Here is a 16,883-nt window from a genome sequence, read left to right on the forward strand (position 1 = left end):
AGTGTTGCACTAACAAACCCCACACTTTATTCTGAAAACTTTCCCTTGATGTGCCTCATTTGGTGAAGGTAAAGCCCCTTTCCAGGTTTATTCTTGCTTTGCCGAATGCCTCTACTAGGGAGTACTGAATTTCTTTTATTTGGGAGTGTAAATCAAGACAGATGGTAAAATTCTTATGTTCAGCAACATATAGCTTCGCTACTCAGTCCCAGATCGCCTATGAAGGCATGATGTTACATTTATCACACTACTTCAAGTCCTGTCCTGAGCAAATACATCAAAGACACACCGGGTGTGGGTTTGTGACCAGCATCTGCTTCCTATAGTCACAGCATGCTCTATAACCTGTTTTTTTTAGGAGGGGACATTGTTCTTTAGCACACTGGGTTAAGTTTATAGTCATCAGAAGTCATCTGAAATTGGAAGCAGAGGTCTGGATCTGCATTAGAAGGCACAGAAAGAAAGGAATGGACATCAGCGCACAGGGGTGGCGCATATGTGGCTCTACTCAGTCACTTCTTGGGAATTACGGAGCCAACACAGAGCCTCGCTGCACCACCTAGAGCACTGTTGCAGAAAAGTCAGTGGATGCTGGGGGAGAATTCGCAGTTGAGCAATCTGTAGGTGGAAGTATCCATCAGAAACGGACATTACCCATGGCATACATTAGCAAAATTATGGGCATTGCAAGTCCCAGCCCACTCTTGGCTCCTGCTTTCACCTCCCCTTCAGTGACATTTTCTGGGAGCAGACCTCTTGTGACAGACTAAAAACGACCATGTCGCTATGGGAAATTCCACCTCTAGCTGCACCCACCTGGTAGTAATAGTCGTCTAAGTATGGGTCAGTGCTCTGCAGCTGCATCATCTGGATCTTAGATACCCATAGTTTCTCTCGCTGCATCATGAGGTTGGCGTAGGGGTCCTTCCGTATCTGGTCCAGGTAAGATCCACAGTGTCCCCTATCCCCTCCAGCTCCATTCAGGTTTCGGTGCTGACTGACCAGAGAGAAGATCATACTCACAATGTTACTACATTTAAATGACCCTGAAACATACATGAAATTTCACATTCAATGCTAAAGCTCCTCTCGCGCTGAAAACTCAGCAGATTCTCCACAGAGTATCTCCCTACCATTCTGCCCAACCCAGCAATCAGTGCAGGACTGTATTAATTTTTGATGATGCTGTCCACCTAACACCATTGATGGATGCTACTTTTTTTTGCTTTCACGGATCTTGCAAGTCCATGTAGAACGGTTTTCTGTGCTCAAGGTGTTCCTGCATCCCATCATTTTATAGCTACACTCTATATCAGTGCTCCTTTTTAGTACACTGGGCGACCCAGAGTCTCACGCTCTCTGGATTAGTCCCCTTTTATATTATTTAAAGCAGTCAGTCTTTTTGACAGTCTCACTGATGAAATGATTATACCATCCTGAAAAGCTCTGCACCTAATCAAATAAGATGTAGGAGTTGGAGAAAGGCTTTCTTTTTCTCAAAGACCCTTTAAGAACACAAGTCATGCGATTCTTAAATGGTTGCGTGCAGTGTGGAGTGCCTCCCTTTAACTGTTCATATAGGGAATGTGACGCAGGCATTCACACATGTTTCGAAGTATACCATCCTAACCTGCTGTAATATAGTCATGTTGTAATAGGCAACATAAAATAATACTCCAAAATTAATCACATCACCTATTGTTTTTCTACTTCCTTGTTACAACTAGCAACATTGTCAAGGATTGAAAGAATACATTTCTTCCCCCAAAAGAGAATATTGTGACTCCCTCAGCCTTGAAACATTTTGTGCATATTCCACATCACTGTAATATCCTCCACAAAATGCATAACGAGGCTCAATGGGCAAGCATGACAGCTCATTTCACAGACATCTCCACAAAGAAAACATGAAAGTATTGTCAATTGTGGCAGAGGGTGACATTAGGGAACAAGCAAGTTCAGATCTTTGAAATAACATCTCTTACACACATCCGCAGATCAAGCATGCACAACAGCATCAATTGAGCTCGACGAACCAGAGAATAAGACAGTATATTTCAGTGCTAAGAAACAAGAGTATTTCTAATGTTTTAACGTGGATGCTGCTTTTGGGGCTGCTAAAGTTTGTTTACAAAGGTCTATCAGTAGTCAAACATTCATGGTCATAAGTAGTCTTTTCACACTGGGTTTGTGGACTTTACTAGAGCCATCTATTATTTTTTGAGGCCAGATTACCAGAAACAATGTGGTAGTACACATACCACATAAGCCATGCAAGCTTGGAGCAAAACTTTAAGCTGACTTACTACATAATCCCAAAGTGCTATATTAGGGGTTAGTGAGGCCGAGCAGCCTTAGGCTTAACACAGAGGAGCGCAAGACATTTGCAAATACACACAATGATCAATAAATGATACACAAGACACATCGAGGAGATCCACACCAATTTATAAAAATAGCAGGTATCTTTATATATGTTAAGGCATCAGAGAGAAACCGTTCAGGTAAGTACGTTTTTAAATATGAATTCTTTTCACTTTACACTGCAAATTCTGAGTTCTGAAAGGTTATCCGGTATAGTACAGCCACTTACAAGACCAATCTCTCGGAGTTAGGGTGAGAGGTGGGTAAGGTCCAGGATCACACTAACAGTACACCACCAGTGGCACAGCGGTGAAAAACAGCATTGTGAGCCCAATAGGTTTCTATGGAGAGTGGTCACTGTGGGAAGAGGCTGCAGGCTCTAGCTGGAAGGCCTGTTGGGGTGAACCAACTGGGAGACGGGGTGGGGGGGGGAATCCAAGGCTTGCAATGCCCGTGGATCTAGGGACACCTGGGGTCCTGTTCTCCACAGGCCGGGGGATACAGAGGTGTCTTCAGGCATCGGGTTAACTTACCGGGAGGAGTCGCAGTTGAGGGGGCCTGTGTGCAGAGGCTGCCGTCGAGGTCGGAAAGTCCAGAGGGATGACACCACGATGAACTCGAGCTCTGGAGGGCTAGGGGACCTTGTTGACAAAGATGGCCCACTTCAACTCGGGCTGGAGGAGACAGGTGCAGTGGTGGCTTCAGGAGACTGGTTTTGGTGGGTCCGGAGGCCTCAAGAGTCTTTGCTTTTAGAGTTCCGCAGAATACAGGGGGAACAGATCTGCTGTTCAAGGGAGGACTTGGTCTTTATTGAAGGCAGGCAGTGTTACAAAGGTTCTGGAGTCCCAACTGCAGGATGAGTCCAATTTGGTGCAGGTTTCGACAATGGATGCAGACAGGCCGGCAGGGTTTTTACCAGGTCTACTACTTCTCCTCTCCTCTCCTCTCTGTTTTTGCGGCTCTTTGGTGTCCACTCTCTTCTTAGGTCATTAGAGTCTGATTCTCTGGTGCCAGGGGCTCCCCTAAATGCTGAAGTTAGGGGTGTTAGGAGAGTGTAGGGTAGACCCTTGGGGCCACTACGCCCCCTGTATGACCACTTCCTGTGGGAAGTGGGCATAACCCTGTCAAAGAATGCCTAAGTATGCCATCACAAAGATAGCTACTTCTGGAAAATCGTGACCACCTCACAGTACCCCATCTTAGGGGTGGTATTAGCTTGGAGGTGGCACGCCTACCTGACTAGCTAATTTTCCCATCTGTCCAGGTGCCAATGGGCTCTGGACAAGGATTGCGGCTTCCTCTACTGTTAGGGGAGCCAGCTTTTCATTCCAAAGGCGGCAGCTTCTTTGAAGCATGCCAGCCCAAGAAGGTTAATCAGCAGGTCATCCTGTAGGAGGGGGTGTTACACCCTCTTCCCGTACATGCTTTTTTTCTGAGTCTCATGGGACCAACGACTCTCACCCTAGGAGGTCAGAACAGCATCTTTGGTGGCAGGCTAGTAGACACCAGTTAGCAAGCATGCCAGAGGCTGGTAGGTTTTCACGGTGCACATCTAAGGTACCCTCTGAGTGCATACATTGGTAAAGCCTGCACTGGCACCTATGTGGGTTTACCAATACAAGATGTTTGCTTAACTGAAAATAGGGATGTTTGGTATCAATCATGTAGCTGGGGAACTTGTTTATATCGGTGTCCAGCACATGTCTTACGATGGCTTCCCTCGTCACTTGTACTGGCAGTAATAGGACTGACCAGCACAGGGGCACATCTGCTCATGCAGGCATGCCCTCAAATGTAATATTCAGCACCTTGCCTTCGGGCTGTCAGGCCTGATGTAGGGGTGACTTGCAAATATTACATGCTGTGGTAGGGGACATGACACACAGGGATGTGTGACATGTGATGTCTTCAGTTTTGTCTGCGTCAAGACACCCAACCTGCAATGGCTGTCTTGCATGTGCTTGGTGAAGGGTCCTTTAGGGTGGAACAATTCGTGCTGCAGCCCTTAGGAACCCTCCTTAGCGCCTCAGGCCCTAGGTACCATGGTACCATTTACTAGGTACTTACAGAGGGTGCTAAATATTTTGCCAATTGGGGAAACAAATGTGCAGTTTTGGGAAAGAGCTCTGGCACTGGAGACCTGGGTAGCAGGAACCCAGTGCACTTTCCATCCAAATCACATAATTTACCAGGCAAATAGTGGGGGTGAACATGTCAAAAAAGGGGAACTTACATAAAATAACACACAACATAACACAACACAACACACACCACAACAGTGCTGCTAGGGATCTCTATCAATACGCATATTTACTCACTTTCGATACTCCTGCCTTTGGCTTAGGAGGCGTCGATGTTGAGGATGAAGATATGTTGTGTCCGGGCGGAACATTTGCGGCTGTGGTCTGTAGAAAAAAAATGCAAGCATGTGTGAGAGGCAACACTTCTGTAAAAGATAACGATCACATGACTTTTCCAACATTTTTAGAGCCCTGAAGACTAAACAGGTGGGACAGCAAACTTTTTGGGAGCAGGGACTACAGTTGCAGTTAAATGGATATCAATGGCAGAACAATGAACCAAGGTCTTACTTACAGGAAACGCTATTCATGCCAGGCGAGCCAAAGGTAGAAAATCCCCATTTAAAATCTTACACGGAAGGGATTTAATGCAGATGCAACTAAACTCAATGGATACCACATGATTCTATTACAAATTAAAGAGGCTGAGGGAATGGTGCTAGCATAGCCCAGTTAATGTGGCTGTGCCCAATTATTACAGCGATCTGTGACAATGTATTGGGGAGTTATCAAGGTTATCACAGGAATCCACCCAAAATAGATAAGTGTTAAAAGGCAATTCTATTAGGGAGCCTATTGGAGGGCGCCTACCCGCCACACACTAGTAGGAGCAAGCTTATAGCAAATCTGCGCTTAAAAGAGAAACAATAGTACTACAGTGGCCTCTTGGTATATTAAGATATGGTCCCTGTAGGGCATTTATTGAAATCTGAGAAAGACTGGTAACTTATGTGGCTAGAGACTTTAGGAAACTATGGTGCCAAAAATGATTGTTCCACCGAAGTATTATGGATGGAAATGAAGGAAGCTGGCTCTCTATACGGTGAACCAAAATGAGGTACACTGTGTAGAGAGTTCAGGCAACCCTTATTGGTTTACAGAGGCAAATATGATGATGTGGTAGTGTGGGTGAGCAGTTTAGGCTTATCAGAGGGTAGTGCTAAACATTTTTTGGACTTGCTGAGGCCATAAATGAGACACACACTCAAGAATAAATCCGAGACCAATCTAGAAAAATAACTCTTATTTTTATATAAATATTGATACCAAGAACTTCGCTATCAAGTAAGTACATTTTTAAATATTGATTTTTACCCGAAAGTAAAATGTTCACTTAAATGCGCCTTTAAGCAGAAATGCTTTCCTATGGGAAAAAGGCATATGTTGCATACAGTTATTTACTGTCGGTTTCAAAGGGTCCCCTTCAGGATTTGAGGTTGTAGGGGGCCAAGGTCCAAATTATCACTAGCAGTTACCTGCTCTAGGACATCCGGGTGCAGAGGTGCTGGTCGAGTTGGTAGCTTAGCCCGCTACGCCGGTGGAAAGAAGGGCAGTCACCTAAAAACCGGCGGCAAAGCGGGACTTGGGGACAGGTCCAAGAGCTCCCAAAGGGGTGCTGGGGGTCACGGGGGCACATTCGGTTTTCTGGTACGTGGGCTGAGATGCTCAGGTGGAGTGTTGATAGGTCGGCAGAGCTCTGTGCATCCAAGGCACTCGCAGTTGTCGGTTGAGTGTGCAGAAATGAAGACAGCTAGGCCACTCTGGAAGTCGGTCTCTGCCTTGCCGACGTCCCTCGATGGCTGCTTGGTCTCGGTGCTGTTAAGAGTCCCAACTGGATTTAATCAGGCCTTGGTTGCTGCTAAGTGTCCAGTACCCCGGGTATTGGTGCTGTGTGGCTCTGGTTGGTCCTGGTGTCCTCTCACTTGGTGGAGGGACAGAGGCTGCTGCATTGGGCTGGCCGGGGAGTGGCAACACGGTAAACCTGACACTGCTTCTTAGGTGCCTGCAGATGAGTAGCTCCTCTACTTGAAGGGAGATTGCTGGCAATTTGCAAAGGGCTGGCAGTCTACCGGGGTTCTTGGCAGACGTACAGCTGCAGGACGAGTCACTTGGTTACGATTGTCGAGAATGGTGCAGGCAGGCAGGGTTTGGTGCCAAAAGTCCGCAGCAGTCTTCAGTTCTCATTTTCTTCTTTGTCTTCTTCTTCTGGATCCGTCAAATCAGAGTTCCTGGCATCAGGGGGGCTACTTACATACTCCATTTTAGGATGTTAAGGAGTGTGACAGGTAGTAGCCAGTGGGTCACTTGCCCTTAGGGTGACTACATCCCCATTATGACCACTTCCTATCGAAGTAGGCAATTAATCGCTTCAATACACTGCCTTTATTACCATCCCTCCGCAGATACCTCTAATATTGCAATGCCTATGCAGCCATCAACTGATTCTACTTCTTTTTCTACAATCCTTATGAAGGCAGGTCCAAAGTTGTATTTTTTTCAATAATGGAACCAATATTTCTGAGTTTACCTTTATTATTTACATTGCTATGAAGATGCTCCTCAACAATTGTCCTAAATATTCCAAGTCATATGCATCAGAAACTTCACTAATGCATTCTCTAAAAACAGGATCCAATCAGAAACCAGGCAGAAGAAAAATCTATTTTTTTTCTATCTCTACAAGAGTAAATCATGTACAAAAACAAACAAAGGAAAGTGTCACAGTTCCTCCATTAGTATGGTGGACCAGCTGAGAGAAAGGACAAGAATATATATCCCAACTCTCAGATATTGTGGCCAAAAATATTTTACCCTCTTTCCACTTTTACTTCCTGAAAATTCCAATATTATCACAAGTTAAATTGACGAGTATGGACGGGAGGGTCAGTTCCATAGGAAAGAAATCAACAAAATCTCCACCAGATTACTAACCCAGGTAGAACTACAGATCAGAGAATACACAGCCATGAGGAAGATTTAACACAATCTCACAGGGAAATAAGCAACTCCAGAGGAGTTTGAGTCTATCAGGAAGTCTGCAATTTGTGGAATCTGCAATCTCCTAGAACAGTTAACTCAGAGTAGGAATCTGGCTCTGAATATACTATACCGAAGTGAGGTATAGTGTGCACATAGTCTAGAGGAACCCAAAATGTAGGCAGAGGTAAAGTAGATAGCACCTCACTCTCTATTTGTGGTAGTGTGGTCAAGCAGTAAGGCTTTATCAGAGTACAGTGTTAAGCATTTGTTGTACACACTCAGGCAGCAAATTCATTCTAACACTGAACTTCAGACCAATTGTTTTGGTATAAAAAAAAAATATTTTTTATTTATTTTATTTCCTAAAGCCAAGCAAGCCTGGCACTGTCCTTTGGACCACCAAAGGCCGTAGGTCGTCGGGTGCAGGGGTGTCTTTTAGGGTCAGATCTTCTTTCCAGCTCCTGGTCACGGTTGAAGGGACCTTTCGGATTTTGGCTGCAGGCGTTGGCTGGAGGTTTGAGGCACGTCAGGGGTTGCCAGATCTCGGGTCATGATAGCCGGGGGGGGGGCCCTCCTCGTGGTGTTTGCCCGCTCGGGTCGTGGACGGCGGGTGCAGAGTGGTGCGGATTTGCTGTGTCCGGCCAGAGCCAGAGGTTGGAGATGAACTAATCCGGTGTTGACAGGAGACAGTCTTTGTGGTTGAAGGCAGGCAGGTCCTTCGGGGTTTGAGGTTGCTGGCTGCCGGACACATCGGGATTTCACAGGAGCAGGTTCGAGGTGGAGACAGGCTGGTTGGACTGGGGCCAAGTCAGTGGGCATCTTCCTCTTGTAAGTTTTGGCACAGCTGTTCTGTCCTCCTTTTCTTGTAGTTTCTTCTGGTCTACCTTCTTGGTTACGGGCTGCCCACTAAATACTGTATTTAGAAGGCAGTTTAGGGGTCTCGAGGTCAATAGCCAATGGGCTACTGACCATAGGGTGACTACACCCTTGGTGTGCTCACCCCACGTGAGGGAGAGAGCACAATCCCTAATCTAGATTGGGGAGTGCCTGCCATCTACAAGAGGCGGGCACTGAAGAGTGGGCTTCACCTCGCCTCCCCACCTGAGGGGTGGAGTTGGCAGAGGTGGGCACACCTTCTGGGCTGGCTAGTTTTCCCCGCCATTCTTCCCGCCGAAAAGGAGGGGAGACAGGAAGGGGGCCTGCTCTTGACAGCAGGAAAGGCTCGGGGTCGCATTACAAAGGCTGCCAGGGCTTTGAAGCTCCCCTGTCACAGATGGCTCTTCCTGGCCTGGGGGAAGTATGAACACCTCTGCCCAGGAAAGGCTTTGTTTCTGGGCTCAGGGAGCTCAGACTCCCACCCTAGGATTCCAGAAACATGTCTTGTGGTGGCAGGCTGGTGTGCACCAGTCAGGGAACCCACCAGAGGCTGGTCGTTTTTCAGGGGGCATCTCTAAAATAATCTCAGAGTGCATTTTTCATTAAATCCCACACTGACATCAGGATGGGTTTCATGTGCTGAGAAGTGGGATACCAAACTTCTCAGTTTTCAGTGCAGCCATTGTGGTACTGTGGAGTTCGTAATGACAAACTCCCAGCACCATATACTCTTTATGGCACCACTGCACTTACAATGTCTAAGAATTGACTTAGACACTGTAGGGGTACAGGGCTCGTGCACATGTACCCTCACCACTGGTATAGTGCACCCAGCTAGAGGGATGGCGGACCTATGCCAGAGCAGTGGGTTGTAGGCAGGCCACACAGGGATGTGTGCCATGTCAACTCTTCACTGTTTTGCACCAAACACGCAGCCTGCAATGGCAGTGCGAGTGTGTAAAGGTACAGGGCCTCTAAGGGTGGCACAATAAGTGTGGCAGCCCTTAGAGGTCTTCCCTGGTCACAATGCCCTGGGTACAAGTGGTAACATTTACCAGGTGTTGACCTCTGGCCAGAGATGCCAATTGGGTTAGGGTACAGTTTTGCGGAAAGAACACAGGCCCTGGGAACCTGATTGGCAGGGACCCAGGGCACATCAAGTCAAAGGTGCATCAGTAGTCTGGCAAAAAGGGGGGGGGGGGGGGGGGTTACTGCAACAGAAACACAGCTTCTCACAGTGTTAAGCATTTGTTGCACTCACAGTCATTAAATGAGACACACACAAGAAGAAGCACAAGACCAATTTAGAAAATCATTATTATAGAATTTTAGACGCCAAGAACTTCGTAATTGGGTAAATACTTTAGAATATATTCACATTTTACAGTAAAACAATAGAAAATGACAGCTGTCAGATTTGAGACTGAGCATAGAAGGCAGTAATGTTATCCAATGGAGAAACATTCACTGCATAGGATCACTTGCAAACGACTTACAGGACTGTTCTTCTGGACTTAAGGTGAGTAGGGGGCCAAGGTCCAAGAAAGCAACAAGAGACAATTTACCTGCCCTGTGCAGTCCCGGTGCAGAAGTGCTTCCAGAGGTGGTAGCCTCGTACGCTACACACTGTAGTCAATGGGAAAAGCACTTGTAGGAAAGAGGCTGCTGGGGGTGCTGGGGGGGCCAATCCGGCAGAACCCAAAAGGGGGTTACATTCTTGGGGGTCTTGGGGCCATAGAGACACCATCAGTTTCAATGGACTTGGGCTGGGGGGGCTTGGGTGCATAGGTGTTTTGTTCAGCGGGTCGTTGAGTTTGAGGCTCCCACGGTTCTCGGTGCATTGCAGAAGAGGGAGAAGAAACACAGCAAGACTACTTCTGGCGTGGAGTTGGACTCTGGGTAAGTCCTGCGACGTGCATGTCGGATTTAACGGCGGTGGAGTTCGGACTGAATACATACAAGCCTTGGTGCTTGCTACAGGCTCCGGCACCCCAGGTATTGGTGTAGGGCGCCTCCTGGCATCTCCAAACTTGGTTGGGAGATGAAGCTGACCTCCTGGAGCATAGTAACCACTTCCTGGATGGTTGCGGAGTCGGTGGACCCGATAGTCAGCAGATAGGTTTACCGAACGTCACGGTCAGTGCCTGAGCAAGTGACTCCTTAACTTCAAGGGAGATGCCAGCTGGTTGACGAAGTGCTAGCAGTCTTCTGAGGCTTTGGAAGATGCGCAGCTGCAGGAAGAGTCAGGTTGGGGCGATTGTCGGGACAGGAGCAGGCTGGCAAAGTTTGGCACCAAAGTCCACAGCTAATTCTCTGTTCTTGCGCTCTTCAGCTCTTCCTGGTCCTTCCTTTGGAGTCTGCCTAAACGGAGTTCTTGGTGTAAGGGGACCACCTCAATACTGAATTTAGGGGCTTTAAGGGGAGTGAAGGATAGTAGCCAATGTGCTACTTATCCTTGGGGTCGCTCCACCCCCTATTGGACCACTTCCTGTGGGAAGAGGGCAGAACCCTCTCCAAGAGTTCCTAATTCCACCAAAAACAAGACTGTGGAATCCTTCTTCCGTGGAGCACATAATGAAGTCCTCCTTAGGGGTGTGACTGGCGTGGTAGTGTAACACGCCTACTTGAATAGCTAATTTCCCGCCTTTCCTGTCACCAAATGGGCCTCAGGGCTGGGGGTGGCATCTCCCAGGTCTGGGGGAAGCAAGACTTGCATATAATAGGCAGTAGGGGCCTCTTAAGTCCCTGGTATTGATATGCTAAATGACTAGCTATCCAACTCAGATGCTGTCTTTGCTTTGAAGGGAATACGAGCAGTTCAGTCTTACCTGCCATCTCGCTCCTGGGTCCCTGACGCTGTGTGTCTCCCCTGCTGCCGCTATCTGACACCGCGCGGCCATCGCAGGGGGAGACTGCGGCCATCACAGGGGGAGACTACAGCTCCCAGTGGGCTTAGCGCTCCCCAGCTGATACGAATCTTCGCGCCCGGAGGCGCTTAAGAGAAGGAGGCTCCCTCCGCGTTGCGGGACGCGCGCGGGCTAAGCCCGGGCAAAGGGCGGGCCGTCTGTGGCCGTCCGGGGCTGGACGTGGCTGGGCTGGGCCCCATCTCTTGGTGGTGACATTGAACTCGTACAAGCCGCTTGTGCCCCGATAGCTAATACTATATGTAACGTTGTTTTTCTGGTTTTGTCTTATTTCATTTGTTATTCTTGTATCCTCGGTGTTATATTTGTGTATGGTATTGTTCTCTCACTAAGATAGTCATCGTTGTTTTTGCTTGATATTAGATATGGGGAAGCATACGATCGCTCAGGTTCATAATGATCCAAAGCAAACTAATGTTGCCAATACTTCACTACCAACCTTGACAGCAATCGATCGTATGCTGCAAAAAACTATTGGGGTGGTTGTATCTGCCATTGAAAGTACTGAAAGGCGTCTCTCGCTTCCAGCAGGTATGCCCTCCCCCCCTCTATCTATTAATAATGCTTCGATTCTTACCACCAACTCCCAGGATTCTTTAATGGCACCATCTTTTATTGGTCTCCCAGGGGTTCGAACATTACAAGAAATAGGGAAAATTGTAATTCCTCAGCAACAGTCAGATGGAAACTCTACGTCAACACGATCTAGATTATCTCTGTCCCCGGACATCTTTTCCCGTAATAGTTTACCTCAGTTTCCACCTTTGCCTGAAAACCCCACAGTAGAGGTGGGACTAGATTCACCTTCAAGCCTAATTTCCATCACTGGTTCAGTGCAAAGTATCAATAATGATACACCCCAAATGACAACCAGAGGCCAGAAGGCTAAATGTAAACAAAAATATAATAACAAAGAAGGGCCACAATTATCTACAGCTAAAGGAAAGAGATCCTATAAATCTAGCAAAACCACTAGTAAACCTAATGTGGATCAAGGGAAAAAGGATAATAAATCACTACCTGCCCCTTTGGACTCGTTAATAGGAAAGTCCTTTTGGGGAAAAATGGAGAACATGCTAACTACTCTTCTTGTACCCATCATGAAAAAATTAACAAACATCGAAACTAGGGTTAATAATATGGAAGAACAAGTTGTGGGCAATTCACACAGTTCACATGGTAATGCACTACTTACCCTACCCCCTGCTGTATCACAAATAATTTTGCCTGATCCGAAAAGAAATCCAAAACAAGTATCAGAGGTATCTGGCAGTTGTGATCAGCAGGAATCAAGTGGCTCAAGAGGCATAAAATCTGTGGGAATTAATGTATTAGGTCCCTCTGTTTCAACTTCAAATAAAAACTTAACTACTCTAATTATTGGTGCTGACACTAGGGAGGTTAATATTAAACCTAGTTTACCAACGTTTAATTTACCCCCCGAGGCTCTACCTTACACTGTGGCGTTAGCAAACGTTCCATCTCTCTCTCCTAATGCTTATGAGCATTGGACAACCCTGAGGAATAAGGCCCTTCATTTTTTGTCTATTAAATTTGGCCAGAATAGTGCTTTGTTCGCAAATTTTAAGATGGTTAGAAGAGTTGGTTGGCTTGGTTCTACAGTTAAATCATTAAGAGGGGACTGTGTGATCGTATCGTTTCGGTCTCCCTTATTGGTTAATGATATACTTGAGAAATGTTATACTGGCCATTTAGCTACTGATTATGTTAACATTGTTCCCCTTGATTTCTTTAATTACCCCTTACGACAGCAAAGGCTGTGGGGTTTTTCTTCCCAATTGTCCAAGCAGGGGCGTCTTGAGGGAGAAAGATATAGTATACCAACATCCAATCAGTTTGATATTCTTAGTGGCCTAGATAATAATGACTGACAGCAAATTTATTCTTCCCTAAACACTTCAATTTTTGTCTCAGAGCCTACGCCGATTAGTGTTCTTTCGGATAATATTAAGGGAGGTAAGAGGCCAGTCAGTTGCCTATTAGAGACTGAGGGTAACGCATGGGGGTTGGTGGTATCTGAGGTAGGACTAGTGGAGAAGAGAGAGAGTAGATCTCTGCCTTTGTTGGTAGATTCCTCTTCAGTTCCTCCTGGCTGTCCCCCATTTGGTACTCTGCCTTGTAACATATGTTCATGGAACATTGCTGGCATTAAATCCAAAATTGGTAATCCACTCTGGCAAGACTTTATTCAAATGCAAGACCTTATTTGTTTACAAGAAACTTGGACCAGTGACCCGGTTCATCTAAACGGGTTTAAAACGTTCCATACTCCAGCTGTGGATACCTCTCATGGAAGAGCTAAAGGGGGACTGATGACTTACGCATCTAATAAACTAAATCTTATAAAGATAATGGAGCCAGTTAAAGATCCCTATTTTCAGATTTTGATAATAGTTTTAGATCTAGCCACCCCGATTGCTTTGCTCAATCTATACAACAACATCCCCCCTGGAGAACTCTCTACTGTCTTTAAGAAAGTGGCCAAAGTAATGTTCTCACAAGAAAAATTTTGGGGATTTACCATGATGACACTTCTTTTGGGAGATTTCAATTGCACTCTCTGTAACATGTCTGCACATAATAGATGTAGTATGGGACGAGAAGATGGAGTGAATCAGTCACACTTTAATCATTCTACTTTGGGTGAACAATTTAATGAACTAATTGGTCAACTCGATTTGGGTTTTATAAACGAGGTTTGCCCAACACCTTTTTCTCTTCCTCCAACTTTTAATGGGCGAGGTTGTACCTCTACTATTGATTTTGCTCTAATTACAAACAGGCACGCTGAAAGTATCGCCACCTTTAACGTATCTGATATCGCTTTACGTGATCATTTTCCTCTTTGCTTAGCCATTTTTATCCCAAAGAGGTCTGCCTCAAAAAATAGTACTGATAGAGACAGACTATGGGAAAATCTTGCAATTGGAAGTACAAATGGCTATACGCTTAGATGGGATAAGGTAGATCAAAATAATATGCTTAATAGTGCGATTAATAACTGTGCCTCTGATTTTTCAACGTGTCTGGCGGAGGATGCCACTTCTGAAAACATACTCGCATCCTTCTTGTCAATTTGTAACGAGATTAGAATTTCCTTAACAAGACAGCGTAGAAATAATAAAGTTCAGCGGGGTGGTTGGTTTAATACTAGATGTACTAAAGCATACTCTCTTTTAAAGAAAGCATTGCATAACCAACCTAGGTGTATAGAAGACGTTCGTAGATCTAGGAAAGAGTACACGCTCGCTGTGAAAGATAGAAAAGATGAGTTAAGGAAAGAACCCTGGGAAGCGCTGCATCAAGCGTCGGTATCTAACGATTGTGCAGGTTTCTGGAAGATCATTAGAAATCCCTTATTTAGAGAAGAGACCTGTCCGACTCTGGAAATAGCTATCCCTGAGGTCGAGTGGATCAATCACTTTTCTAGAGTGTATGAGGGAGATAGATGTCTCTCTCCCCTTGTAATCCCGCTGACTATTTATCTCTGAAAAATATGCAGTTTTCTTTGCCAGAGGTTGAAAAGGCAATATACGCAAGTAAGGGCGGGAAGGCCCCTGGCCCAGACGGTGTACCCATAGACGTATTCAAGTCAACTATGCCTCTGTGGGCCCCCCTTCTGGTACAAGTGTTAAATGCCAGTTGTGCATCGGAATTATTGCCCACTTGGGTGGAGTCCATAATTGTCCCAATATATAAAAAAGGGGATAGACATGACCCGGGCTGTTATAGACCTATTTCCCTCTTAGATTCTTTTACAAAAATAGCTGGGCGAATAATTCTGGACCGCCTATTATTGTGGGCTGAAGATAACTCTATTTTATCTGATTTACAATATGGTTTCCGCTCTGGTTTAGGAACAGTGGAACAAGGTTTAAACTTCCTGATGTTGACTGGGAAGTATACTAGGGCTAAGAGGGAGAATTTGTTTGTGGCTTTTGTTGACCTTTCAGCCGCCTTTGATTGTGTGATTCATTCCAAACTATGGTTGTTATTGGAACAAATTGGGGTTGAAGAAAATATTATTTATTTTCTTAAACGCTTTTATAGTGGAGCTTTTGTCGCGTATGTTATGGTCGCAAAGGGGGATGCACTGGTAAAATCCCAATCAGGAGTGGGGTTAGGCAAGGTTGTGTCCTAGCCCCTTTCCTTTTTAATTTGTATATTAATGGTTTGGAGAAAGCCTTGTGCAACAAGAGTTTTGATCCCCCATACGTAGCTGGTCGCCCAATTCCACTATTAATGTACGCGGACGATGCAGTCCTAATGTCTCGCACGCAAGTGGGTCTACAGCGCGTGGTGGTTAGTGTTGCCCTCTTTAGAAAGAATTGGGCTTAAGAGTTAATATTGCAAAAACTTTCATCATGCACTGTGGTAGAAATGTAAAAACTAAGAAGGCCATTTTTATTGAAGGACAGCGGTTGGTTCTAACCAAGCAATTCTCCTACCTAGGTATTTTGTTTAACCAGAAGGACGTATGGGGTGAGTCAATGGAAGCAAAAAAACAGGCGATGATACACTCGACTGCTGCCCTTAGGTCCTTCTCGGGAAAATTAGGCACCAGACCACCTGCAGAATTAATTAAAATTTACAAGGCTAAATGTGTATCTGGTGCAATGTATGGTAGTGGGATCTGGGGGTTTGTGGATCCTATCCTGCTCCAGGTAGTTGAGAACTCATTCCTGAAGTTTATCCTCGCAGTTCCCAAGAGTTCCTCGAACTATAATGGTCATGCAGAATTGGGACTCTCCTTTATATCGGACCTTATTAAGCTAGAACCCGTGCTATTATGGCACAGGGTGTGGTCAAAAGAAGAACCTAAGCTTAACAGAGATATATTGTCAGATGTCTTAAAGTTAGAAGGATATATGAGGATACCTTGGCTGAGATGTGTACGAAAGTTTTTGACTGATATGGATAAGCTAGATTATTTTTTAAATCCCCTTACTATCTCAGCCATATCACGGAAAGAGTTTAAAAAAGAGGGTCTGGCTTTTTTAGAATCAACAAGAGGCGCTGTGGAGGTCTTAAATCCCACTGTTTTACATCATCAATTAATTTTAACATCTTTTAATATTCAACCCTACTTGAGTCATGTCCCGGGTAACTATGATAGATTTCTATTATCCCGTTTTAGATTTGGACTGTTTCATAGATTGGTTAGTTTTCCCACAATCAACGATGGGTCTTAAGAATTGTCTCCCTGTCCTTGTGATGAATCTTCTCCCCAAAGTGCCATGCATGTTTTGTAAATTTTATCATCAAGTTAGACAAACTATTTTATTGCCGTTTTTAAGGGTGATTGGGCATCGGCAATGTCGCCGTGCCATGTATGATATTCAACGCCTGGATAATCATCTTTGTGTTGCAACAATTACCCTGTACTTGAAAAAAGTGATATTTATCAGGAAAAGGATGATTTTATAATGTATTTTATAATGTATTTTTCTGTAATTCTTGGATAATATGAAACTTTTACATTGCAGTTGTTATGATTTAATGTTTTTTCCTCTATGTACACTTTTATGATTGTTGTTTACAATCGAATAAAGTTTTTTTGACTGACTGACTAGCTATCCTGCATTAGGACACCTTATTATTTCCGGCATCAGAGAGCGTCGGCTCTCGCCTGCATGGG

At 45.3% G+C, this 16,883-nt stretch overlaps 1 protein-coding gene across 1 annotated transcript in view; it reads right to left on the reverse strand.

The window, feature by feature from the left end:
* Positions 1 to 16,883, reverse strand: part of PATL1 (PAT1 homolog 1, processing body mRNA decay factor) — a 278,312-nt gene that overhangs the window by 150,721 nt on the left and 110,708 nt on the right. Inside the window, exons 9-10 of the mRNA XM_085651893.1 lie at positions 4,683 to 4,769; positions 817 to 997 (exon numbers count right to left, since the gene is read on the reverse strand). Coding sequence (XP_085508019.1) covers positions 817 to 997; positions 4,683 to 4,769 — 268 coding nt within the window. The remainder of the gene's footprint in view (positions 1 to 816; positions 998 to 4,682; positions 4,770 to 16,883) is intronic.

This window comes from Triturus cristatus, chromosome 4_1 (genome assembly GCF_964204655.1).
Source record: "Triturus cristatus chromosome 4_1, aTriCri1.1, whole genome shotgun sequence".
Lineage (NCBI taxonomy): Eukaryota > Metazoa > Chordata > Amphibia > Caudata > Salamandridae > Triturus > Triturus cristatus.